This window comes from Notamacropus eugenii, chromosome 2 (genome assembly GCF_028372415.1).
Source record: "Notamacropus eugenii isolate mMacEug1 chromosome 2, mMacEug1.pri_v2, whole genome shotgun sequence".
Taxonomy (NCBI): Eukaryota; Metazoa; Chordata; class Mammalia; order Diprotodontia; family Macropodidae; genus Notamacropus; species Notamacropus eugenii.
This window is the reverse complement of record NC_092873.1, coordinates 503,829,974-503,855,948: the sequence shown is the minus strand read 5'-3', so window position 1 is coordinate 503,855,948 and position 25,975 is coordinate 503,829,974. Positions and strand designations below refer to the sequence as shown.

Sequence of the window (25,975 nt, the reverse complement as noted above, 5' to 3'; positions counted from 1 at the left end):
GTCAGCAGTGTGCCCCCCCATCCTCCCATCCTATGCTCCTTTTCAAATCTCACCTCAGACACTTGATGCTCACTAGCTGTGTGACCTTGGGCAAGTCACTTAACCCCAACCGCCTCATCCTGGGTCATCTCCAGTCATCCTGATGAATATCTGGTCACTAGACCCAGATGGCTCTGGTGAAGTGAGGGTGGTGACTTGCACAGCCCTCCCTCACTCAAAACAAAGTCAAGTGCAAGTCATGTCATTATTTCTCTGATGGCATGATCTTCTTCTGCAACGAACGATGAACACACACACAGGTCATTCTGACTCAAGATGAAAAGCTCTAATCCTCTGGGCCACTGGCTGCCCCTACCCAGAGCCAAGGCATCCTCCCCCAAAACCTCCTCATTTGGCAATGCCCTGTTAGGAAGAAGTGGAAGTAGAGGTCCTAGGAGGGAAAAAGGGTGAGAGACTGTAAGGCCCCATCACTCTTACACTCCCACACAGGATGATCCACAGATCCTGTTCTCACCCAAATCTCCTAGCCTCAAAGGCACCTCTCTACAGGTCCCTAGATGGTGGATAGAACTCACTACTGTGACTGCGATTTTGGGTGAGTCTGTGAGCTGACTTGGGCCTCTTTTGTCATCTACAAATGGAAGGAGTTAGACTCTGGGTCTCTGAGGCTCTTACAGAACTAGATCTATGATTCTACAATCTCACAGACTAGGGAAGGCAGAAAGATACCAGAGTATTCCTCAGATCGCTTCTCAAAGGGAACAGGGGTAAACTCTTAACACAGACAATCTTCTAAAGCAGATGGCATGAGAATGGGCTAGATTCCCTTTGGGAAATGGCAAGAGTCCTCTAAAGTGGGAATGTCACTCTTAGATAGTGAATGTTCTAAGGCAAGGTGGAGAACCTGTGGCCTCGAGGCCACATGAAAACAATGTTTTGTGAAGTTTGAATTCAGTCAGAGTGGCACCTGAGGACCTACAGGGCCACATGTGGCCTCAAGGCTACAGGTTCCCCTTAGAATCTAAGGGGAACCATAGTAATCTACTGTTTGATAAATCCAAAGACACAGCTTCTGGGATAAGAGCTCACTATTTCACAAACACGGCTGGGAAAACTGGAAAACAGAATGGCAGAAACTGGGCATAGACCAACATCTTATACCGTATACCAAAATAAAGTCCAAATGGGTATATGATTTAGATATAAAGTCTGATAATATAAGCAAATTAGGAGAGCACGTTTAGTTTACCTGTCAGACTTATGGAGAACAGTGGAATTTATGACCCAACAAGAGACAGAGAACATTATAAAGTGCAAAATGGATAATTGTGATTACATTAAATTGAAAAGTTCTTGCACAAAGAAAGCCAATGTAGCCAAGGTCAGGAGTGACACAAAAAATTAGAAAATTAGGAAAACTAGGAAAAAATTTTTACAACCAGTATCTCTGAAAAAGGCCTCATTGTTAAAATATATAGAGAAATGAGTCAAATTTATAACAATACAAGTCATTCCCCAATTGATAAATGGTCAAAGGATATGAACAGGTAGTTTTCCAAGGAAGAAATTAAAGCTAAAGTCAAATGAAAAAATGCTCTAAATCACTATTGATTAGAGAAATGCAAATCAAAACAACTCTGAGGTACCACATCACACCCATCAGATTGGCTAACATGACAAAACAGGAAAATTATAAATGCTGGGGAAGATGTGGGAAAATTGCAACACTAATTCATTGCTGGTAAAGTTGTGAACTCATCCAACCATTCCGGAAAGCAATTTGGAAGTACACTCAAAGGGTTATAAAAATGTGCATACCCTTTGACCCAGCAATACCACTTCTAGAGCTGTATACCAAAGACATCATAAAAATGAGAAAAGGACTTGCATGCACAAAAATATTTATAGCAGCTCAGCTCTTTTTGTGGTGGCCAAGAACTGGCAATGGAGGGGATACCCATCACCTGGGGAATGGATGAACAAGCTGTGGTACATGAATGTAATGGAACGCTATTGTGCTATAAGAGATGGTGAGCAGGAGGACTTCAGAAAAACCTGTGAAGACTGAACTGATGCTGAGTGAGGAGAGGAGAGCCAGGAGAACGTTACACACAGTAACAGCCACCTTGTTCAATGACCCACTTTGGTTGACTTAGCTCTTCTCAGTAATGCCAGGACCTAAAACAACTCCAAAAGCCTCATGATGGAAAATGCCGTCCACATCCAGAGAAAGAACTGTGGAGTCTGAAAGCAGATGGAAGCAGACGATTTTCTCTATTTTTGTTTTGTTTTGTTTTGTTTCTCATGGTTCCTTCCATTCGTTCTAATTCTTCTATACAATATGAGTGATGTGACAATACGCTTAACAAGAATGTATATGGAGACCCTCTATCGGATTGCAAGCTGTCTTGGGGAGGGGGGAAGGGAAGGAGAGAAAATTTAAAACTTATAGAAGTGAATGCTGAAGACTAAACACAAATAATTTAATTTATGTTTAAAAAAAGAATCTAAGGAGACCAGAGTCTTCTAAAGAGGCAGAGGGGAGAAATGGTCTGGATCACCCTGTCTCTAAGGGGGGGTCCCCATCCTCTAAGGGGGTTCCCTTCTCTCTAAGGGGGGTCCCCATCCTCTAAGGGGGTCCCCATCCGCTAAGGGGATTCCCTTCTCTCTAACGGGGGTCCCCATCCTCTAAGGGGGTTCTCATCTCTCTAAGGGGGTTCCCTTCTCTCTAAGGGGGTCCCCATCCTCTAAGGGGGTTCTCATCTCTCTAAGGGGGTTCCCTTCTCTCTAAGGGGGGTCCCCATCCTCTAAGGGGGGTCCCCATCCTCTAAGGGGGTCCCCATCCTCTAAGGGGATTCCCTTCTCTCTAACGGGGGTCCCCATCCTCTAAGGGGGTTCCCTTCTCTCTAAGGGGGTCCCCATCCTCTAAGGGGGTTCTCATCTCTCTAAGGGGGTTCCCTTCTCTCTAAGGGGGGGGTCCCCATCCGCTAAGGGGATTCCCTTCTCTCTAACGGGGGTCCCCATCCTCTAAGGGGGTTCCCTTCTCTCTAAGGGGGTCCCCATCCTCTAAGGGGGTTCTCATCTCTCTAAGGGGGTTCCCTTCTCTCTAAGGGGGGGTCCCCATCCTCTAAGGGGGTTCTCATCTCTCTAAGGGGGTTCCCTTCTTTCTAAGGGGGGATCCCCATCCTGAAGAGGGGTAGCCGGGCCGCCTGATTAGCCCCACCTCCCACAAGGGGCAGGCCCCTCTACCTCGGCGCCTCGCCCCAGTCCCTCGTGGGGCGGCGCGGGTGGCGTGACGTGACGGGCCCCTGGGCCCCAGCTCTTACCCGCGCCTTTGCGAGCGCCTCGGGAGCTCCTGCTCCGGGGGCCGCCACGGGCCCGTGGCTTCGGCTGGTCCTCCATGTCGGCCGCAGCAGCTCCTCCTCCTTCTCCCAGAGCCGCCCGGGACGCGTGTCAGGGGCGGGGCCTCCGTTCGTCCGCCATGATCGCCCCGCCCCCGGCTCCTCCTCCTTCCCCGGAGCCACCTGGGATGGGCTCGGGGGGCGGGGCCTTAGCTCCTCCTCCATGACGACATCACAGGCTCCTCCTACTTCTTCCTTCCAGAGCCTGGGAGGTGAGGCAGGGGGCGGGGTCAGGGCGGGACTTCAGCTCCTTAACCATGGACTGTCTCACCGAGGGCTCCACCTCCTCCCTGCGCCGTGGGAGGTGAGATGTGGGGCAGGATGGGGGCGGGGTCAGAGGCAGGGCCTCAATCCTCCATGACGACAGCGCCACCGACTCCTCCTTCTCCTCCTCCTCCTATCCTCAGCCTGAGACCTGCTGCGCAGATGGGGGCGGGATCCGGGGCGGGGCCTGGGTCCTTCCGCCATTGGTCCTCGCGCCGGGCAGGGCGGGGCGGGAGGCGGGGAGGGGCGGGGCCTCGGCCAGGCTGAGCGGAGGAGGAGGCCCAGGCCTGCCTGGAGAGGGTCGGGGCAGGTAGGCGGCTGCGGCGGCGGTCTGGTTGCTGGGGAGAGCTCGGGGCAGGGCTTTAGCCCCAGGCCCGCGGCCTGAGCTGGGGAGTCACCGGACTCGATCCAGGCCGCGGCCCAGCCCAGGGTGCCTAGGGGGTGGAGGGGGGCCCTACACGCGGCTTGAATCTCGGCTAAGCCACCTGGCCCCCAGCGGAGAGAGCGGGTAGGCCGGGAGACGGGGCTCGTCCGGTGGGACAGCCTCCGAGCCCCTCCCCCCAGCCCCCGAGGACGAGCACTGCTCAGCGCACTCTTCGGGCCCAGCACACAGTAGGCACTTAGTTCACAGGCGTCAGTTTCAGGAGTTGGTCAATGTCACCGATGCCCAGCAGCCAAGCACGTGCAGGGGGAGCTTCGTGAACTTGCTTCTGGTCTGTCTTCTCCCAGTGATCCTCGATTGATTGATTGATTGACTGATTGACTTCCCACAAGTAGGAGAGGCTTCTTTTAAAAGCCATCTATCCATTCGATTTCCCTCCGTCCCAGCAAGGGGTGAAATTACTTAAAGCTCTCCGGTCTCAGTTTCCCTCTCTGTAAACTGAGGGAATTGGCCGTCAGTATAGGTGATGCTGAGGTGGAGTGATGGGGTGATCAGGAGAGTAGGTGATGATAGATTCCCTGAAGGGCTAGTTGCATTTTTTTTTGTCTAAGTATCCTCAGAGCTTAGCCCCGAGGCCCCGTAATCCCTTAAGGAAGGCTTGTTGGATTGAGTGCTGTGGCTTCAGAATCCCAGAGCAGCGCTATCCCAGTGCTGATGGATGAGAAGGTTGACACAGGGGATTTCTAGGGCCTCTTCTGCACCTAGACTATGACCCTGTAAGTGGGGATGCTCTGATGCCCGTGACATTAGAATAGTGGAATCTCCAATAGAATTGTAGAAGTGTAGAATCCAAGAATGATCAAAGAGTTCCCCCCCAGTCCCTATCAGTAGAGCAGGGCTTCTTAAATATTTTCTACTAGGGATGCCCAGTGCTTCTTAAACTGTGTGTCAGGACCCCATATGGGTTCGCTAACAGAGAACCAGAGTTCTGAATTAGACCTGGGATTTCTCAGTATTTGGAGTGATTTTTGCATTACAAAATGCTTACCCTTTCCTCTGGAAAGTAAAGACATCTCAGAAAAAAGTAGGCATATGTAAATGTGGAACTGGAAAACTTAGAAAATACATGAAAAGTTCATTTTTTAAAATACCAACTATTGTTTTATCATCTTTAATATTTCCATAAAAAGACTGCTAAAGTTCAGCGATGATTTTTACTAAACTCTTAAAATTATTAGATTCTTCATAATAATACTTAATTCAGAAGTATATTTATATACCTACTCCTTAATATAATAATAAAATATCTTCATCAGTTAATTGCAGTGTGGTATATATAGCACTGAGCAGTCAAACTCAAGGCCAGAGGCTCTTGCAAAACTCAAGAGTGAGGCTGAAAAAGAGTAAAATATAATTGGGAAATGTTTAACAAAATAAAGAAAAATACAATATAATATAAATAATGTTAATTTGTGGTTTTCTAATGTGGCTGGCTGGGAGGGATTCATTTCTATTTGAGTTTGACACCACTGACATTGAGTATAGAGTCATGCTCAATTTGGAGTCAAGTCTCCTATCTCAACTACGTGATAATGGTCAAATCACTTACCCTTCAACATCCTCAGTTTCCTGACCTATAAAGTGGAAATAATAATAAACCCACTATCTATCTCACAAGTTGTTGTAACAATCAAATAATTAACAAATATATTTATAGTGTATATACATATATATATAAAGTCCTTTGTAAATCTTAAAGCAGGTTATATAAATTGAGCAGTTATTTTCTTTTTAGTGTTTCTCTACAGTAAAACTGAAAGAAAAGTCAAAAACTCAGGAATGGCTGTGGAAGAACTTCAGTCCATAGTAAAGAGATGTGTAAGTAATTTTCTTTTTTTAATTTTTAATTTATTTTATTGCAGTCATAGCAACTTATGAAGATGGTCTAGAATAAGGAACAGAGGGGCTGCCATCTGTGTCAGAGAAGGGACTCCACATCCATAAAACCAGAGAGTCCTGACATAGCTCAAAAAAATTTGAGAAATGGATCTACTTACTTTCTTTTTTAAAAAATTAATTTATTTGTTTTCAGTTTTCAATAATCACTTCCATGAGTCTTAAATTTTCTCTCCCTCTGCTCTCCCTCCCCAAGATGGCATACAATCTTTGGCATGCAATCTTATACGGGTTCTACATGTACATTCTTATTAAATCATTTTCACATTAGTCATGTTACATAGATAAATTAAAATGAATGGGAGAAAAAACAAAACAAAACAAAACATAACACAAGAGAAAATATTCTGCTTCAGTCTGTCTTCCAATTCCATAATTCTTTGTCTGGATGTGGATGGCATTTTCCATGAGTCCTTTGGAAATGTTTTAGGTCCTTACATTGCTGTGAAGGGCTTAGTCTGTCAGAAACAATCATCGCACACTGTGGCTGTTACTGTGTTACTGTGTCCTGGTTCTGTTCATTTCACTCAGCATCAGTTCATATAAGTCTTTCCAGGCCACTCTGAAGTCTTCCTGTTCATCATTTCTTATGGCACAATAGTATTCCATCACATTCATATACTACAACTTGTTCAGAAGTAATTTTCTTTGAACAAAAATAAACCTCTCCCTTCCACATTGTTATTTGTTTGTACCAGAGAATGCTTTGTATGCAAGGCTGGACGTTTGGGTTTTCTCTTGGAGCAGTGTTGCTTTTTTGCCCCCACTATGAATAAATACTCCCAGGGGTGGGAGAAGGATAGTGGAGATACCAGACACACATTGCTTCTCTAGCTTCCTAAGTTTTTCTGAATTTTAGTACATTGGATTCTAAGATAGTTTATTCGGATACTGTTTAGGAAAGTCATTAATTCTGCCCATGTGTTTGTACTATGGGTGTAGATCAAGACTAAACAATCAAGTCATAATTTAATTTATTATATAATCACGTAAATGAATGCTAACTTGTCGGGTTTTGTTGTTGTTTCTAAAGCAAATCCTAGAAGAGGAGAACTTCAAAGAGGAAGATTTTGGTCTCTTTCAGTTAGCAGGCCAAAAGTGTTTAGAAGAAGGGCACGTTGCTCAGGTATTAGACATTTTAGAAAATGAAAAGAACAAGGTAAGTGTTGTCACTTACTATCATGTGTAACTTTTTATACTTTATTAGATAGAGTGCAGCCGACGGATACCCTGGATAACCCTGCCCAGATTACTAAATGAGCATTGCATGAGCGTTCTATTCTTAGTGTACATCTAAATAGCTAATACCATTGGGATACTTAGCATAATAGCTTAAGCCTAACCTTCCAAGCGGTTGCACAAATTCACATCTTGGTAAACAGTGTTAAAAATGGGATTCAGCTGAATTTTTTTTTTCCGTTTGCCAAGTAGAACTCTTTTAGTAATGATTTTAAAACACTTTGTACTGTGTACTTCATTAAAAAAAATTAAACAATTAAGAGCGAGGGTTCATGCCTATGGTTTTTTTTAACAAAATTGGTGGCATTTAGGTAGAGACTTGGATTAATTTAAAGCTTGGGCTGTATTCGTACAGTTTTCACTATACAAAATATAGCCCAACTCCAATGGCCTGACTTCAGGGACCCAGACAAACAATAAATTAATATTATACTCTTTTATTCATTTTAAAGAAAGTCACTTGTGGGATAAAAACAAAATACTGTTTATGAAAAAATTTTGAAAGAACAAGGCACAACTCTAACCAAAACAAGAGTGAGTAAATCCAATGCAAAGGAAATCTCAGTCCAGGTGAAGAACTAGGAGAACTTTGAGGAGGGAGACATCACTTTCACTGGGGGTAGAGGGTTTCAGGAGATGTTTCTTGGAGGAGATGGTTCTTGATTTGTACCTCGGAGGAAGGGAAGATTGAATGGTAGGAGAGGAAGAGTCTGTTTCAGACATGGAGGAATATTGTGAACATAGTCACAGTAGGAAAGGGTAGGATGACAATGAGGAGATAAGAATCAGTCTCATTTGGTCTGAGGGTGTGACTGTAAAGGGATCTTCAATGTGTCTGGAAAGGTAGGTTCAGGAGGATCTCAGAAAATACCAGTGTTAGGAGTTCATCTCTAGTTGGCAGTGGAGAGGCACCAAAGGTTTTTTGAGTGGTTGATTGACATCATCAGAATAGAGCATTAGGAAGATTACTAGGGCAGCAGAGGGATGGATGGACTGGAGGCAGAAGAAACAATTAGGACAGTTATAATGGTGTCATGGATCCCTGTGGCAGTTTGGAGAGGCCCCTTCTATTTAATAAGGCCCTTTTCAGAGTCATACATGCATTCAATATAATACATAGGATTACAGACGAAACCAATTGTATTGAAATAGAGTTATATTGAATACATTTAAACATTTATATTGAAATACAGCCAATTATATTGAAAACAGTTTAAAAAAGTTCATAGACCTGAGGTTAAGAACTCGTGTTCGTCTTTTGTTGCCGAAGGAGACCATGCCATCGGAGAAATGATGACATGACTTGCACTTGACTTTGTTTTGAGTGAGGGAGGGCTGTGCAGGTCACCAGCCTCACTTCTCCTCCAGAGCCATCTGAATACAGTGACCATCTGATATTCGTCAGGATGACTGGAGATGACCCAGGATGCACTGGGAGACCTTGGATCCTTTAGGCCAAGGTCTTTGCAGGTACTCACTTAGGGTGAGGCAACACCCATTCATTGAATAGGCCTGTTTAAAAAGTGGCCAGGGCTGCTTCTTAAGAACTCCAGGTTAGCTGAAAGCAGATGAGGGCCTGAGCTAGGGTAGCATGCAGACGTGAGAGATGTTGTGGTAGTAGAAGTGATGACACATGCAGCTGGGTGGGTATATTTTAAGTGGGAAAGAGGCAGTGATGAAGAGTGATGATACCATAAAGAATAAAGATACTGGGGGGAGGGATGGAATTTCTGGGAAAAAAGAGGACAGGCTCAATTTTGGATATGTTGAGATTAAGCTCTTGGTGGGATAGCCAGATCAAGATATTTATATTATATCATATCATATCATATATTATAACATTATATTATATTAATTACCTGCTGAGAGATCAAGAAGGATGAGGATGAGGAAAAGAAATCCTTTAGCTTTAAGGAAGTCACTAGTGATCTTGGAGAAAATTGTTCCAGCATAGTGTTAAGAGTGAAAATCAGATTGACACAGAGTAGGGGCATGAACAGTGTGTGAGGAAGGAGAGGCAGCCAGTAGAGACTACCCTTTCTGCAGGTTTGGGAGTGATGAAAAAAATGGAAACTGAAAGGAAGGATTTGGGTTTTACTTTTGGTTTTGTGTTTTAAGGTAGTGAAGTCTAAATATTTTTGTGGCTGAGAGGAAGAGATTGAAGATGAATGAGAGGGTGGTAGTTGATGGAACAAAGTCCCAGAGGAGGCTGTATGAGATCAAATATAGAGCTGGATTGGGTGTCTTGGCCAAGAGAAGGAATGTCTTTTACCCTGATAGGGTAAGAAAAGAGGGCATGTTGGCTAAGGCCTTGAAAATAGGAAGAACCTCAAGTGCTGCACTGTCACTTGTGGAAGTAATTGTGTCAAAAAACAATCTCCCCCTGAGAGCCTGGGAAAATGCTCTAGCTCAGCATCTTAGCCCTCCCCCCAAAATCTTCTCTGTCTCACTATGTAGCTGATGTACCTGATCCCTGATGAACTCTGCTCCCCTTTGACTTTCTGGACCCCAGGGGTCAGAGTGCCTCCTTTTCTTCAAGTTCAAGTGACACAAGGTTGGACTTTTAAAACTCCAATGTATTAAGGAAAATTTAAAATAATAACCCCATCATCATGATCAATAACTCACACATATAAATGTTTTCATCTTTGCTAGTTATCTCAAAGTGTTTCTGTCAATTTAGCCTTGCCTGACGCATCCTCAAAGCTCTATTCTCAACTGTCTATACTTTGGGGAGGTCCAGCTGTCCTGCTCTTGTCAGGCACTGGGATCCTTTTCTTATCTGATATGGTGGGACCTGGGCCCACTCCCCTGAGGGAGCCAGGAGTGAAGGAGAGCATGAAAATGCAGAGGAAAAGGAAAACATGTTAGGGAAGCCATGAGGGGATGAGATTGAGAGCACAAGTCGGGAAATTAACCTTGGATCAAAGGAGCCAGCAGAAAAAAGTGAGAATGGGTAGGATGCGGACGTTCTGAGACTCTGAGGAGCGGGAATCTCAGCTTTCCCAATGAAGTAGCTCATCTGCTGAGACCCAAATCATAGGAAGAGAACTGAAGGTTGTAGAGTGGGGTGCTCTGAGCCAGGAGTTTGGGGGCCTGAGGTAGAGGGGAGTCAATAGAGATTAATAGTGAGGGTCCTCCTGAGGTCAGACAGTGTCTCTTTGCATCATTTTCTTCAGTTGATCCTTGTATGGCATGAACATGAGGCCCCCCTTCACTATCCTTATTGTCCCCATGAAACTTCTCCAATTTTTGAGTGTTCTGGCTAAAATGTGACCGAACTGCCATACTCAGGTGCGGTCTGGCTAGTGTAAAGGACAGAGGACTATTACTCCCTTGTTCTGGAAGCTGTGCCCAAGATAATATTAGCCATTGGGCTTCCATAGACCCCTGCTGACTCCCATTAAGCTGACAGTCCACTAAGGCCTCCTGATCTTTTTCAGACAGTCTACCATCTTGTTCGTATGAAGGTGATTTTTTTTTTATCCTAAATAGAAAACTTTTTATTTTTCCCTCCTGAATTTCATCTAGATAGATTTAACTTAATGTTCTATCCTGTCAAGATCTTTTTAGATCCTGACTTTGTCATCCTGTGTATTAACTAACTTCCAACTTTTTGTCATTTACAAATTTAATAAGTGCATCATCTATGCTTTTATCCAAGTCACTGAAAACAGGGTTGAGCAGCCCAGCTCCCAGGGCCTTTCCAGTAGACATCCCCAGTTACAGGGAACCAGTAACGGCCCTCTCTTGGAGACCAGCCCCAGTTTGGAATCCATCTGTGTTGTGCATTGGTTCCACAAGAGTAAAGTGAGATAATCTACTTCATCAAAAGCCTTGCTTAAATCTAGGCAAACTCTTATCTTCAGCACTCCCCTGAGCCACCATCGTAGAAACTTTACAAGGAAGAAATGAGATGAGTTTGACCCGACCTGTTCTGATGACCGTACTGGCACTTCTTTTAGACCAACCATCTCTAGAATGATCCAGTCCAGAATTTTCCCCAGGCTCACTGGTCTCTAGCTTGCAGACTTTATTCTCCAACCTTTTTTGCAATAATTCCTCTTTTTCCTGCAGCTCTTTACTGTTCTGCCTGATCTCTGATTGTCCCCTGGGCCAGGGGCTGGAATCCAGAGAAGGCAGCCGGTGCTGCTGCTGTGCTGAGGCTGCGGATGCCTCAGACATGCTTATTGGTCATTAGCCATCAGTTTCTCTGCCTCCATTTTTGTACTGCCATTTCTACCGTTAAAATGTGAATACGCAAGGAAAGAAAGCTTTAAGCAGCTTGGCTTTACTCTGTCATCACCAATGTCTCCTCCACCCCAGCAGCCTTTCTTCCAGGGACTTCATTAAAAAGCTTTCTAAATGTTGCTCTCATTGGTCTCAGTTCCATGATGAGTTAGAGTGGGCCAGTTCCTCTTTGGGAGCAAAGTGTTCCCTCCTATGAAGCACCCTTCAGTGCAATAGGCAAACATGTAAATTGGGTGAAAAAGAGGCTTGGTGATGGACATCTTGGCATATGAAGGGGAAAGTATTCTTCATGAGTTTAAGCACTTACCATCTTGGAATGCTTTGCACCCTTGGCCCTCCATAGCAGCTCACGGAATCTCTCATTTTCACAGCAAAGAGTTTCAACCCTATTTTTATAAGGGAAAACTGAGGCCCAGAGAGAGTCCCACAATTACTTTGAAAGTCAGTGATGAAGCAGTGTGTACATAGAGTTTTTTCTTATTTGTAATCATTTGGGGAGAGTACTAAGAACAGCCATATTTGAAAAGCATGCCAGGAGACTCTTGTGGTTAACAGATCTTTGTCTCACTGCCTCTGAAAATGTTTCTCTAGGTTATCATCAGGAGTATGGGTTGGAATCTTGTTGGCCCAGTTGTCAAATGCTTTTTATCTCATAAAGACGAAGTTGATAAAAGAGAAAAATGTTTGAAAATGCTTGATTTGCTGGTAAAGGTAAGTTAGTGAATCCTTGTCTTTCTGTAATTCCCATAAGTTTCCAACCCTTTAGTTCTTATTATTTGGTAGGAAATCTTTCATATCAAATGACTTGTAGACCGGATGAGTTTGGTTCTTTTTGGCCTGGTTTGGTTTTTTGAGCCAAGGCCTTCTCTTTGAACCTGGTGGGATCATTGTAGAGCTGGGACAGGCTTTTCAGGTCATCCTGTTATTTTGTAGATGAGAAAACTGAGGCACAAAGTGGTGATGAGCCTTGCCCAAAGTCAAATGGCTGGTTAGTGCCACATCCAAGACTTTTCCTGGTACTTTTCCCACTGTAACTGCTGTTTTGTTATAGCAGGGTTAAAAATTGGAGGGGAAGCTGGAAGTCACCCAAAAGAAGGGCCAGGATGAGGAAGAGAGATTATGCCGTGTGAATGTTGGTTGAAGGAAAGAGCAGAATTTAACCTGGAGAAGAAAAAATACATTCAGGAGGTTGCTTTGTTTTTGTTTTTTGGTCCAGACCTATGAGTTTATTGTGGTGGGTACTTCCATGTGTAGAAGCCCCTCTGCTAATGCAGATCACCAGTTCTGTACCTCATAATCCCAGGGGATGGTCTGGGAGCTGGGAGGAGTCAGGCAAGACTTGAAACTGTCTTGTGATTTCCAGATCATCCTCAAATATGCTATCCCATAATGCCTCTTGGGGTGTTTGGATATTTTATGGTAGTCTTAAGGGAGAGGAGTCTCATTTATTCTGATTGGTTCAATATCTAAACTTGGATGGAAGTTTTGGGGAGGCAGTTTTGCAGCATAAGGAAAACTTTCCTATTAGCACTGGCCAAAATTAGAATGGGCCATCTCGGGCTAGAATGGAGCAGTGAGTTCTTCATCCATGGAGGTCTTCAGGGAAAAGTAGTCCAATACTTTTGAGTTTGTAAGCAGATTTCCTGGTGTGGGGAGGAGTGAAACTCAGTGATCTCTGATCTTCTAAGGAAAAATAGGGAGCAAACCACAGATCAGGATGTAGCTCGTAGCTAGAGGAGGAGAGCAGGGCTTCAGTGCCCTTTTGGAAAGGCTGAGAGAACAAGTGCTAAGAGATAGAAGCAAGGTATGCTCTCTGTATAAGCCTATGAAGGGCAGGCAGGGCAGACCTAGGAAAGGACCTTGGGAAGAAGAGGCCAGAGGAGGGGAGGAGGACATGAAACCAGTTATATGCCTGGATGTAAGGAAGCACTGTTCCTGTTCATTGACTGTCAAAGCCCCTTCTGAGACAAAGTTAGTGAAGTCATAAGACAGGGCCAACCAGAAAAGAGGAGGGAATTGTTGCTGGCAAGAAAATCCCAAAAGGAAGAGAAGTCAACATCTGTAAGCCCTGGTCCAGGCCCCTGACAGTTTGAAAGGGCCCAGGTGCTGGGAGCACTGGGATTTTCAATAAGTCTGTGGATGGGGGCTCCTCTCTGGAAATCAGCTCCCTTTCTCCGTGCCTTTTCTCTTTGTCTTAGGGGGTCTGTGTGTTCAATTAAAAGACTCTCGGTGTAGATGGGTATTTTTTGTTTTGTTTGTCATGATGATTTGTGCATAAAAAAACATACCCTTATCCAAATATATAATGATATATGTCAGTATTTTAACAGAAGTTTGCATGAAGAATCCTGTTGATGCTAAGCAAATACAGTTGTATAGATAGCCCAGGGGGTAGAGTTCTAGACTCAGAGTCAGGAAGACCTGAGTTCAAATCCTGCCTCAGACACTATTGGTGTGGCCCTGGGCAAGTCATTAACCTCTCTCAGCCTCAGTTTCCTCATTTGTAAAATGGGGATAATAATAACACTTACCTTATTGGCTTGTTGTGAGAATCAAATGACATCCATGTAGGATGCCCTGTATATGAGTGCTAGTCATTATTTGCGATCAACGTCCACGTGGCTGCCAGTCACCTTTTGTAACCAGGGGCTTCGTGGTGAACGTCTTTGTAGCTCTGTCGTCCGAAGGAGCTGCTTTTGGGTTTGCTTGAACTGATTGAGGAGGCCTCTGGGAATCAGCTGTCTGAAATCCTGCTTCTTCTACTTGATCCTCTACAGGCAGGTAATGAGCATTGTGATGTCAACATCCTGTGTTATTGCCGTTCTGTTATTAAACTTCATTAACGTAAGCCAAAGCAAAACAAAAAGCATGTCTTACCTGAACATTTTATTAAACAGAACTTAGCTAAGGCAAGAAGCATCAAGGACATCCAGTACATTTGCATTAGTCTGAGACTTGTTGAATTAAGGGCAGATCAAGTATCTGTTTGGGCTGAATAGAAAATGACTCTTATGAAGTAGTTATAAAATGTGTGGGAAAAGCTCCCTGTAATCATTCCACTACTTAGTGAAAGGCCTGATTGCGCCAGTCCTCTGCTCAGAAAGGTACCATGTGTTCCCTCTCCCCCATTGTTTGAAAAACTCTTTAGCCTGGCATTCAAGCCCCTCTTTCAGTCTAGTTCTCGTCAGATCAGAATATTAACTGTTCACTCATTGCATCTCCCCCACTCTTGGCTTCCTGCATCGGTGCAGGGCAGCTTCCATGCCTACATCTACCATTGAATTCCTCTTCAAGACTTAGTGGAAGTGCCCCCTCTTCCATTAAGCCTTCCCAGATCCCTTGTTAGAAGTGATTCCCCAATCATCCTCACCCCCTGACCAAATCTCTCATGCTCCAATTGGATTTCTATGCACTTCTCAAATTCTAGTTTGTTTTATGGTTGGGGATTTGGCTTCTTTGTCCCATTATTCTGAACTCACTGAGGGCTAAGGTTCATGTTTTAACTTGTCCAAAACAGAAACCACTTTCCCCCTAAGAATCCACCTTTTCTCCTGCCTTCCTTGTTTCTGTCCAGGTTACCTCTAGCCCTTTCAGTCACCCAAGTTCACCCCATGAGGCCTTGTCATCTCGTTGCTCATCCACATCTAAGCAGGTGCTGAACCTTGTCGATTCTCCCTCCACAGCATCTGTTGTACCCACCTCCTGCTCTCTGCTCATGTGGCTACCTTTCCTATTCAGACCCTCATGTCCTCTCCCTCTGACCTGGACTATGGTGAGAGCCTCCTAGCTGTCTCCCTGCCTCCAGCTTCTCTGCTCTCCAATCTCTTCTTCACATAGTGGCTAAATCTTTGTTTCTAAAGCAGGTGTCAAACCCCATATCTGCTCAAGGAGAGGTGTTTCCTTTCTCTCTCTCTCTCTCTCTCTCTCTCTCCCTCCCTCCCTCCCTCCCTCCCTCCCTCTCCCTCCTTCCCTTCTCATTCTCTCTCTTTGCCGTCTCTCTCTCTCTCTCTCTCTGGCACTTAAAGTCTTTATAAGAGTTGGGACCATCTATGTCTTCAGGTTTATGAACTATCACTCCTCTTCATTCACTCTCTGCTCCACATCCCATCTCCCATCTCCAGGCCTTTACACACGCTCTGGCAGTTGCCTGGAGTGCTCACCTCTTGGGATCCCCAGGTCCTTTCACAGCTCAGCTGGGCACCTCCTACTATAGGAGGCTCTTTCTCCTGTTGTTAGTGGCTCTCCCTCAGTGAATTTGTATCTCTTTTTGTGTCTGTTCAATGTTTGTACATCTGTGTACGTGTGTCCTTCTTAGTAGAAGGTAAGCTTCTTGAGGGCAGGATTATTTCCTCTTGTGTCTTTATCATTTCCGCACCAGGCATGTGGTAGAAAGTCAATGTTTGTTGAATGGAATGTGCACCTTGTATGTACTAGGCACTTGATGCATTTATACAGGTGATCCAGAAATGTGTTTTATTTTCTGCAACTTAGAGCTTTCCATCATGACTATGACTCCTTGTCTGTGACCTTTACACCTGTATCTTGCATCAGGAATATTCCATCTACACAAATTTTGTATTACCTGCAATGTGCAGTTGTCCTAGTCCTTGTGGATGGAATTTCCCAATATTCACAACCGTTGTCCCAGCGACCCTATACTAGATCCAGTTGCTGAGGGAAATGATGTACGAGCTATTTCTGCCACTTCTGCATTGAGGGCTTGGAGGCACAAATGACCAGGACCATCCCCAAGGAACAGAAGTGAGACACACCAAGGCTGTGATGGTGTCAGAAGTGATAGAATTCAGAGGCGAAGAGTATCTGGCAAAAGCCAGATGAATGAATCTTATTTCAAAGATGGCAAGCCATTACATGATTTTCTAGCTCCATACTCTTAAAATTATGGACTGAACTTTGTAAGGAATGAAAAATTAGATTAAATTAGATTTTAAGTGAGTGAAATACTTGGGTATTTCAGCTCCTAACACATGATCTTCAGAGCACTGAGGGGAAGATAATCTACTAAGAAAATGATCAAGTTTCACAAGCTTTCTCATTTTTAACTTATTTGTTATAAGTGATTACTCAGTGAATCCTAAAATCAGGTAATCAGTTAACTAGGTATGATTAAGGTAAAACCATTACCAGCACGTGGGAATGTGGTGAGGCTTCCTCTGAATAATGGTTTCATCTCTTTTTATAGTGATTCAGAAACTTCACTGCAAGAAGGCCTATTCGGTCGGATTAACTCTGTCAACCCTGTGGAGCCAGCTGTCTCTTCTCCCCGTCCCTTACACAAAAGAACAAATTGAAAAAGACCCTCATGGTCTGGGGCGGTGCTGCAAGGCCTTGGTCACATTTACTAGGCCTTTTGTGGAGGAAGTTGTTAAAAACAAAGGTCACTCGCTGGAAAACAGTCAGGAGGAGCTGAAGGCAGAACTGCTAAAGTTGTGAGTGGATTCTGTGTACTGGGAGTGTCCTGCTGTCTGTCAAGAGCCGTTCTGGTGGTTGGATGGTTCTGTGGTGTGTGTGTGTGCATGTCTGGAAAATAGACATATAGACAGGCATGTACATAGCTAAGCGCTAGAGTATTGACAAGTCTGGGAATTTGAAAACGATGTTGGGTTCAGTGGTGGTGTTCCAACTGTATATATGATGCAGCTATAGTAAATTCAACACCTGCCAGCTCAGATCAACCATATTTGTTGTTAACAATAGTGATAAATTCCTATGTGATTATTCAACATTTCCAAAGTCCTTTTTAATGGCAACAATACTTTGGTGTTGTTGGGGCAGCTCCTTTTATAGATAGGGACACTGAGGCACAGAGAGGTTAAGGGAATTGCCCAGGGTCACATAGCTAGTAGGTATCAAGAGTCAGGACTCAGACTCGAGTGATTTGACCCTTTCCACTACACCATGCTGCCCCCATACCGCCATTTGCCCATTTGTCTCTTCTATAAAGGTGATCTCTGAGGCTGAGAATCTTGAGGGAATGGGTCAAGCGGTTATGGTGCCAAAAGCTCATCGTCTTTGAAGGCAGTACTAGGCCTTCAGTTATCAAGACTGGAAATAAGACAGTGAAGAAACAGCCAGAGTTCTCTTAGTTTTGGCATAGATCCGACTTACAAATGAACCTTCCTGGTAGGGACCCATGGGTGCAGCCTAGATGCAGGTGGGGAACCTGGGGCCTCAAGGCCACATGTGGCCCTCAAGGTTCTCAAGTGTGGCCCTTTGAATCCAGACTTCACAGAGCACATCCCCTAGGCCTTGAGACTGCAGCTTCCCCACCCTTGGCTAGACTGTCCGGTGTGCTTGATAGGATAGTGGAAGGATTCTTTCTGCCTTTGGAGGGGTTTTTTTCTTTTTAAATTTTTATTGTAGGAAAGGCACACTTAATGGGGTGGGGAGACATTTGGAAAAACAAAAGACACCAGCTTTAAAAGTTTAGAAAATAAAATGAATGAACACAGAGAACATCCAGGTAGAATTCAGCAAAAGATTGTCCTCCTGTCCCCACTTCTTCTGATAAAAAGATAGTCCCATAACAGCTGTGTGGGCTACTAGATTTTTAAAATGTGCAGTGTTAGTTCAGATACATCTTTAGAATGAGCAGAGATTGCTACTTAGGCAGTTTTATGTTCAAGTTACCCCTCCCCTCTTTTTTTTTTTATCTTAGTTGTTTCAAAAGTTTGAAATATCCCTTGCTGACTGCACAGTTCATTGAAGAAAATGAAGAAGATCCTTTAAAATCTTTTGCTTCTGAAATAGTCGTAAGTACAATGAGATTTACTTGTTTTTTACACCACAAATATTTTCTTGCTTTATGGGGAAAAACCATTTACTTTTGAGTATCAAGGAGCAAAATTGCAAAATTCTGAGGACAGTTCAAAAATATGTACTGTCAGCGCAGTCACTTTCTTTATTTCTGGTTAAAATATTTTAATCATGGGGGAAGGCATAGTTTTGAAAATCACTATCTCATTTATACAAAATCTTCTCATTTACACAAAATTTATCTTATGAGTGTCCATTTGGCAACTAATACTGATAATCAATACCTTGTGATTGAAATACTTTCCCATCATTTCTTTATGTGATCTAAAGAAATTCATAAGACTTCTGGGTCAGGGGAGCCGGCCGTGCCAAAATCTGAGCAAGCATTAGCATGTGAAATGGTTGGATTTTGAGTCTCCGTTGGCTTTTCATTGTTCTGTTTTCATTTGCTGATGGGAGCTTGTGTTTTCCAAATGTGGTGACCCTTATATTGGTTTCATATCACTATATAGAAAGATCCTAAACTATACAGTACTTCATCTATTAATGGAAAAAATGCTCTCACTGTCACATGTTGTCATAAACTGTATTATCCACGAAAGAAGTCCCAAGGTATAGAGAAGAGAAAACTGGATTTAGGAAATGGGCAGCTGGCTTGCCAGGACTTCTGACCCCAGGGTTAAAATTCAAGAGTAACAGACCAAGGAGAGACTACACCCAACCAAGATGGATAAGAATGTATTTGCCAGCTGTCTGCAAATCTAATAAAAGGACTTTCAACTAAAAAGAATGGAGGAGGAAGAAAATGCCTTTGTATAATCCACTAAGCTAGATACCCTCGAGAGTCATTCCAGCAAAGGAAAAGAAATAGCAGTTGAGTCACCTGAAAGGTTAGAGAAGATAAATTCAAGAATGGACCCAGGAGAAAAGCCCCTGGCCTGAAAGGTCCAGACCCAAAGTTTAGGCAAGAATTTGTGCTGCTTTGATGTTAGAGGTCTTGGCATTTTATTCTAGTTGTTGTTGTTCAGTTGTTTCCTACTCTTCATGACTCAGTTTAGGGTTTTCCTGGCAAAGATACTGGAATGATTTGCCATTTCCTTCTCCAGCTCATTGTACAGATGAGGAAATGAGGCTAACAAGGTTGAATGACTTGCCCAGAGTCACATAGCTGGGAAGTGTCTGGGGCCAGATTTGAACTCAGGAAGATGAATCTCCATGATTCCAAGTGAGCAGTATGTAGAGCAGTGCCATATATTCAGAATGTACACTCAGGTAAGGAAATTCAGGAACCAAATGAGGGAAGACTCCACCAGATGGTGGAGACTTGAAGATGAATGGCTAGAGAAACAGGGGATTTTGTTGCTGGAGGACTCCACAAACTACCTGATTAGAAAGAGGAAATAGATGAGGACTTCAGGAAACTGACCACAAGCCTGGAACAGGTGCATGAGATGGAGGTGATGGGAGATTCATTTCTCCAGTAGCTGCTTCTTTGCCAAAGCAGAGCAGCTAATAAAACTTGTTGCTTTACCTTAACAATAGCTTTGTCTTTCCAAAGATGGGGACCAGCAAGGAGAAGTTGTGTTGTGGACTGGATTCTCCCTAGTAGAGGACATCATTTCTAGGGTAGAAATCATGGTAACTTTGCAGGGGCTGGGGGTGGGGAAGTGATTACTTCAGCCTAGAACTTGTGATAGAGAAGAAGAAAACTGGAAGAAGAGTGAGACATGACTAGATTTAGGGAAAGCAAAGTACATTTGGTTTAGAGGAATGATGGGCTCTTGTGGACCAGGATTCGCCAGGGGAAGTCGGCTCAGGAGGGATGAGAATTCAAGAATGAAAAGACTCTAAGAGAAATTGTCACAGTAAAGAAAAACAAAAGGAACAAAACTAATTGGGGGGGCAGAGCCAAGATGGCAGAGTAGAAAGATACACATACACAGGGTCTCCCCACACAGCCCGTAAAACACCTGTAAAGAGGGACTCTCAACAAATTTTGAAGCAGCAGAAGTGGAGAACAACAGAGTGGAAGAGATTTCCAGCCTAGGGTGACCTGAAAGGCCCATGGGTAAAGGTCGATTGCACCTGACACAGAGTGGAGAGTGGAGCCCAGCTGAGCCTTGGCCGCCAGACTCTGTGAGGAGGATGCCTCGGGGCGGAATCTCCAGTTGCAGCAGCAGTGGGTCCTCAGATCCCTCAACCCACAAGTGCCAAAGGTCAGTGACAGAGTTTTTTCAGCTGGCCAGGAAGGGAGAAGGGCCTTCCCATAGCTCCAGCCCCAGGCAGTGGCCCGCAGAAGCCACATCTGGCAGGTGGCAACAGTTCTCATGGCAGCCCCTACAGCAGCTGGCATACATTGTTGGATCGTTAAACCCCTGGGGGCATTGAGGAGCTGAGTCTTACCTCAGCCCTGTGAAGAGGCCCTGAGAGAGCTGTTCTTTGTCTCACATTGAATGGCGGCCCTGCCCATCCAGCTTATCTGAAAATCAGCCCCCAGCACTGACTTGATTCTGGACACAAAAATCTCTCCCTGCTTCCAGATCAGTGTACACACTGGATTGTGCCACCTTGGAGGAACTGAGATCTTACAGATTCCCAGAGTATACCCTACTCTTGACAAAGGACCCAAAAGTCAAGTAACTGGTTGGGAAAATGCCCAAAAAGGGGAAAAAAAATAAGACTATAGAAGGTTACTTTCTTGGTGAACAGATATCTTCTCCCATCCTTTCAGATTAGGAAGAACAATGCTTAACATCAGGGAAAGACATAAAAGTCAAGGCTTCTGTATCCCAAACATCCAAAATAAATTTCAGTGGTCTCAAGCCATTGAAGAGCTCAGAAAGGATTTTGAAAATCAAGTAAGAGAGGTGAAGGAAAAACTGGGAAGAGAAATGAGAGAGATGCAAGAAAAGCATGAAAAGCAGGTCAACACCTTGCTAAAGGAGACCCAAAAAAATGCTGTAGAAGATAACACCTTGAAAAATATGCTAAATCAATTGGCAAAAGAGATTCAAAAAGCCAATGAGGAGAAGACTGCTTTAAACAGCAGAATTAGCCAAATGGAAAAGGAAGTTCAAAAGCTCACTGAAGAAAATAGTTCTTTAAAAATTAGAATGGAACAGATGGAGGCTAATGACTTTATGAGAAACCAAGAAATCATAAAACAAAACCAAAAGAATGAAAAAATGGAAGGTAATGTGAAATATCTCTTTGGAAAAACAACTGACCTGGAAAATAGATCCAGGAGAGACCATTTAAAAATTGTGGGACTACCTGAAAGCCATGATCAAAAAGAGAGCCTAGACATCATCTTTCATGAAATTATCAAGGAAAACTGCCCTGAGATTCTAGAACCAGAGGGCAAAATAAATGTTGAAAGAATCCACCAATCACCTCCTGAAAGAGATCCAAAAAAAGAAACTTCTAGGAACATTGTGGCCAAATTCCAGAGTTCCCAGGTCAAGGAGAAAATATTGCAAGCAGCTAGAAAGAAACAGTTGAAGTACTGTGGAAATACAATCAGGATAACACAAGATCTAGCAGCTTCTACATTAAGGTATCGAAGGGCATGGAATACAATATTCCAGAAGTCAAAGGAACTAGGACTAAAACCAAGAATCACCTACCCAGCAAAATTGAGTATAATACTTAAGGGGAAAAAATGGTCTTTCAATGAAATAGAGGACTTTCAAGCATTCTTGATGAAAAGACCAGAGCTGGAAAGAAAATTTGGCTTTCAAACACAAGAATCAAGAGAAGCATGAAAAGGTAAACAGCAGAGAGAAATCATAAAGGACTTACTAAAGTTGAAGTATTTACATTCCTACATGGAAAGACAATATTTGTAACTCTTGAAAATTTTTTTCAGTATCTGGGTAGTTGGTGGGATTACACACACACACGCACACACACACACACACACATACACACACACACACACATAGAGAGAGAGACAGAGAGCACAGGGTGAATAGAATAGGATGGGATCATATCTTAGAAAAATGAAATTAAGTGGTGAAAGAGAAATATATTGGGAGGAAAGGGAGAAATGGAAGGGGGCAAATTATCTCATAAAAGAGGCAAGTAAACGACTTTTCAGGGGAGGGAAAAAGAGGGGAGGTAAGAGAAAAAACATGAAGCTTACTCTCATCACATTCGACTAAAAGAAGGAATAAAATGCACACTCATTTTGGTATGAACCTATCTTACAATACAGGAAAGTGGGGGATAAGGGGATAAGAGGGGTGGGGGGATGATGGAAGGGAGGGCAATGGGAGGAGGGAGCAATTAGAAGTCAACACTTTTGGGGAGAAATAGGATCAAAAGAGATAATAGAATAAATGGGGGGCAGGACAGGATAGAGGAAAATATAATTAGTCTTACACAACATGACTATTATGAAAGTCATTTGCAAAACTTCACAGATATGGCCTATATTGAATTGCTTGCCTTCCCAAAGGGAATGGGTGGGGAGAGAGGGATGAAGAGAAGTTGGAACTCAAAGTTTTAGGAACAACTGTTGAATATTGTTCTTGCAACTAGGAAATAAGAAATACAGGTAATGGGGTATAGAAAGTTATCTTCCTCTACAGGACAAAAGAGAAGATGGGGATAAGGGAAGGGAGGGATGTTAGAAGGGAGGGTAGATTGGTGATAGGGGTAATTAGAATGATTGGCGTTTTGGGGTGGGGGAAGGGGAGTTTGGAACCCAAAATTTTTGTAGAAATGGATATTGAAAACTTAAATAAATAAATTTAAAAAGTAAAAAAGGAAAAAGACATTCTTCTAAAGAGATTTATGCTAATGCAAAAGGAATTCAACCAGTTTGGATCATTAAAAGATAGAATAAGAAGCTCGAAGCAAGAGCAGGCAACAGGATGAAAATGAGAGCACAGCACAGGCTGATGGACACATGTCATTGTGGAGTAGTCTTGAAGCAGCCTGGGAGGACTTGGACAGAACCAGAGAGCAGTTTGTGCAGTGACCAAAGTAGTGAAAAGACTGAAGAACCCAACAGCAGCTCCAGAGGATTAAAGAGGAAGCATGTGATTTCGACCCCTGAATGAGACATGTTTTTGGACATGCCAGCTGGTGTGGTGGTTTTGCTCGATTTGCTCAATTGTCACAGGCATTGCCTTTTTCCCCTTTTTTGGGGGGGGGGGGGTCAGGTGAGTAGAGGCGAGAAGAGCTGGTGGGAGAGCTGCCCAAAATCACCCCAAAGAATATTGAGCATTTCTTGAGCACTTTAAGGTTTGCAAAGCACTTTATAAAAGTTATCTCATTGGATTCTTACATCTCTGGGAGGTAGGGGCTATTATCCCCATTTTACAGATAAGGAAACTGAAGCTGGAAGAGCTGTCATCCTTGCCCAGGATCACATAGCTACGAAGCTTTTGTGGTTGGATTTGAACTCAGGTCTTCCTAATTCTAAATCCAGCTCTCTAGCTACTGTCACACTTCGGTTAAGATAAGAAAGAAAAAAGGGTCATTGAAACGTTTTTAAAATACCCACAAGAGAAGAACAAGACATTCAGAAGGGAAAGCAAGCCAGCGGGACAGCTTTGACAGTAACATCGCATTTCCTATGTACTTTAAAACAAAGTGTACCTACCAAACTTATTTGTAGAAGAACCCCCTTTTTTTTCCTGTACTATGTTATAAAAATGCTCTCTTTTGGGGATTAGTTAAATGCAGAATAAGGAATATTTAAATATCAGCAGTGTTAAAGCTCAGAATGTGCTGCTTTGACTAGAAAAACTAAGGAAAATAAAAAAGGTTTTGGTACATGTGTTTTTGAGCTATATGGGAGCGGGGGAAGAGGAGGAGCCCAGAAGGGCCAAGAGTGCTTTTGGTGGGGTTAGTCAGTTACAGAGGTAACTGAAAAGAGAGACAAGGCAGAGGCTCCATTCTTAGTAGTTTTTGTTTTCTCTGCTAAGGAACAGAAAATTCCTTCGCGCTGGAAATAACAGAACCTACAGAACACACCAGGAGTTCCTATCCCATTAAAGTGCAAAGTTAGCGAGAGAGCATCTAGCTGCCCTCGTTTAATTCAAGCCCTTGACCCAGATGAATGACGTCCTTGGGGACAAGCGTGCCTTTCCAACAACTCTCACTTGAGGATGTTGTCCTTCCTCTCCAATGTCCTCCACTTCTCTCATTCCTTTGCAGTCTGTTGTGTGACCCCTGTCTTTTGTTTGTCTTCTTCCCTCTCGATTTTTTTGATGCCTGTTTGGCACTGCTGACCACCTGCTCTGCCTGGATGTTGTCTCCTTCTTTATGGTGCTGAATCCCCAGCTGCCCAAGAACACTCTCTTCCTCAGATTCAGATATCCATTCCCTTATTCCCATCCCCATTCATTCTGGCCCTCCATCCCCCATTTCCCTGTACCAATCCATGCCTGCCTATCTCTTCCACTTGTCCTTTAGAATGCCTGCTTTTTTTTTTTTTTTTTAAGAACTCTTGTTAGGGGCAGCTAACAAGTCAGGAGGACCTGAGTTCAAATCCAGCCTCGGACACTTATTAACTGTGTGATCTTGGGCAAGTCACTTAACCCCAACTGCCTTGCCTTCCTCCCTCCAAAAAGTAAAAACAACTTCATTATATCTTCAACTTTTTAATTTCTCACTTTCCATCTTCTTATACTAACTGAAGTCTGGTTCAAATTCACTGCCAGTTCCTTTGCCTTGTCCTAAGAAAGCAGGGATTTGATGTACAGCTAGACTGAACCTTATACTAGAAAACACTTTACTTTATATCCCCAGTGCCTAGCACAGTACCATGATGATTGTTGACTCACTGACTGATGGATACTGTTATCTGGTTGTGCTGCTGGCCACGAAAGGCCTGGTGTCTGGGTGAGGCTCTAGTATTTCCTCCACTCTGGGACTCTCTATCAATGGACCCAGGAAGGAGGTGGGACTTTTGCCCTGGTTCCAATCAGGCACTGGGCTTAGAGGTTCTATCCCCATATTTTAGAACTTCATACTTTGTGTGGTGATATATGCCTTCCAGGATTCATGAAACTGAGAAAAACATTCTCTCAGCTGTCTATAATAATCAAAAACATAAAACATGCTGCCCACCTCCAGATAGCGAGCTGATGGACTTAGTCCAGATGGAGACATATTTTTTTTTAACATAGTGACTGAGGAAATTTATTTTAATCACTCTGTATTATTGTTATAGGGTTTGTTTTTCTTGATTTCTCACTGAGGGGTAAGGGAGGGAATGTGAACCAAAAGTAGTGACTTATCTCTAGCTAATTATATTCATGAAAAGGCTAAATGATTGCTTGTTATGCGTGAGTTGAATTAGGCTGGATAGGCACAGTGGAGAGCACTGGGCCTGGAGTTAGGTAGACTTGAGTTCAAATTCAGCCTCTGACACTTCCTAAATTGTGTAAGCTACCTGGGCAAGCCACTTCACAAACTCTCTTTTTCTCCATTTCTTTAACTGTAAAATGGGAATAATTGTCACCAAAATCAAATGAGATGATATTTGTAAAGTGCTTAGCGTAGCACCTGGCACGTGGTCGACATTATATAAATGTTTATCCCTTTCCCTTCCTCTAAGGTCAAAGGCAGGCTGGGGACAGATTGTAGAGGGAGTTAAATGTCAGGTCAGTGAGTCAGTGAGTGTCCTAAAGGTACTAGGGAGCATTGGAAGGTTTGGGGGGTGGAGAGGGAAGTAATGGTCAGGCCTGTG

The 25,975-nt window shown here is 43.6% G+C and overlaps 2 protein-coding genes across 6 annotated transcripts in view; one reads left to right on the top strand and one right to left on the bottom strand.

The window, feature by feature from the left end:
- RPAP2 (RNA polymerase II associated protein 2) overlaps positions 1–3,516 on the bottom strand; it is an 87,988-nt gene extending 84,472 nt beyond the window's left edge. For all 4 annotated transcript variants that reach the window (XM_072649075.1, XM_072649077.1, XM_072649076.1 and 1 more), the window contains exon 1: positions 3,327–3,516. In XM_072649075.1, the coding sequence (XP_072505176.1) occupies positions 3,327–3,402 (76 nt within the window). In that variant the 5' untranslated portion in view covers positions 3,403–3,516. The remainder of the gene's footprint in view (positions 1–3,326) is intronic.
- Positions 3,517–3,592: 76 nt separating this feature from the next.
- Positions 3,593–25,975, top strand: part of GLMN (glomulin, FKBP associated protein) — a 48,672-nt gene continuing 26,289 nt past the window's right edge. The window contains exons 1-7 of one of the 2 annotated variants that reach the window (XM_072649073.1): positions 3,593–3,613; positions 5,843–5,925; positions 7,037–7,162; positions 12,085–12,204; positions 14,166–14,274; positions 16,697–16,943; positions 18,173–18,266. In XM_072649073.1, the coding sequence (XP_072505174.1) occupies positions 5,887–5,925; positions 7,037–7,162; positions 12,085–12,204; positions 14,166–14,274; positions 16,697–16,943; positions 18,173–18,266 (735 nt within the window). In that variant the 5' untranslated portion in view covers positions 3,593–3,613; positions 5,843–5,886. Of the gene's footprint in view, positions 3,614–3,870; positions 3,976–5,842; positions 5,926–7,036; positions 7,163–12,084; positions 12,205–14,165; positions 14,275–16,696; positions 16,944–18,172; positions 18,267–25,975 lie in introns of those variants that run through there. The other variant, XM_072649074.1, reaches the window with a different exon arrangement.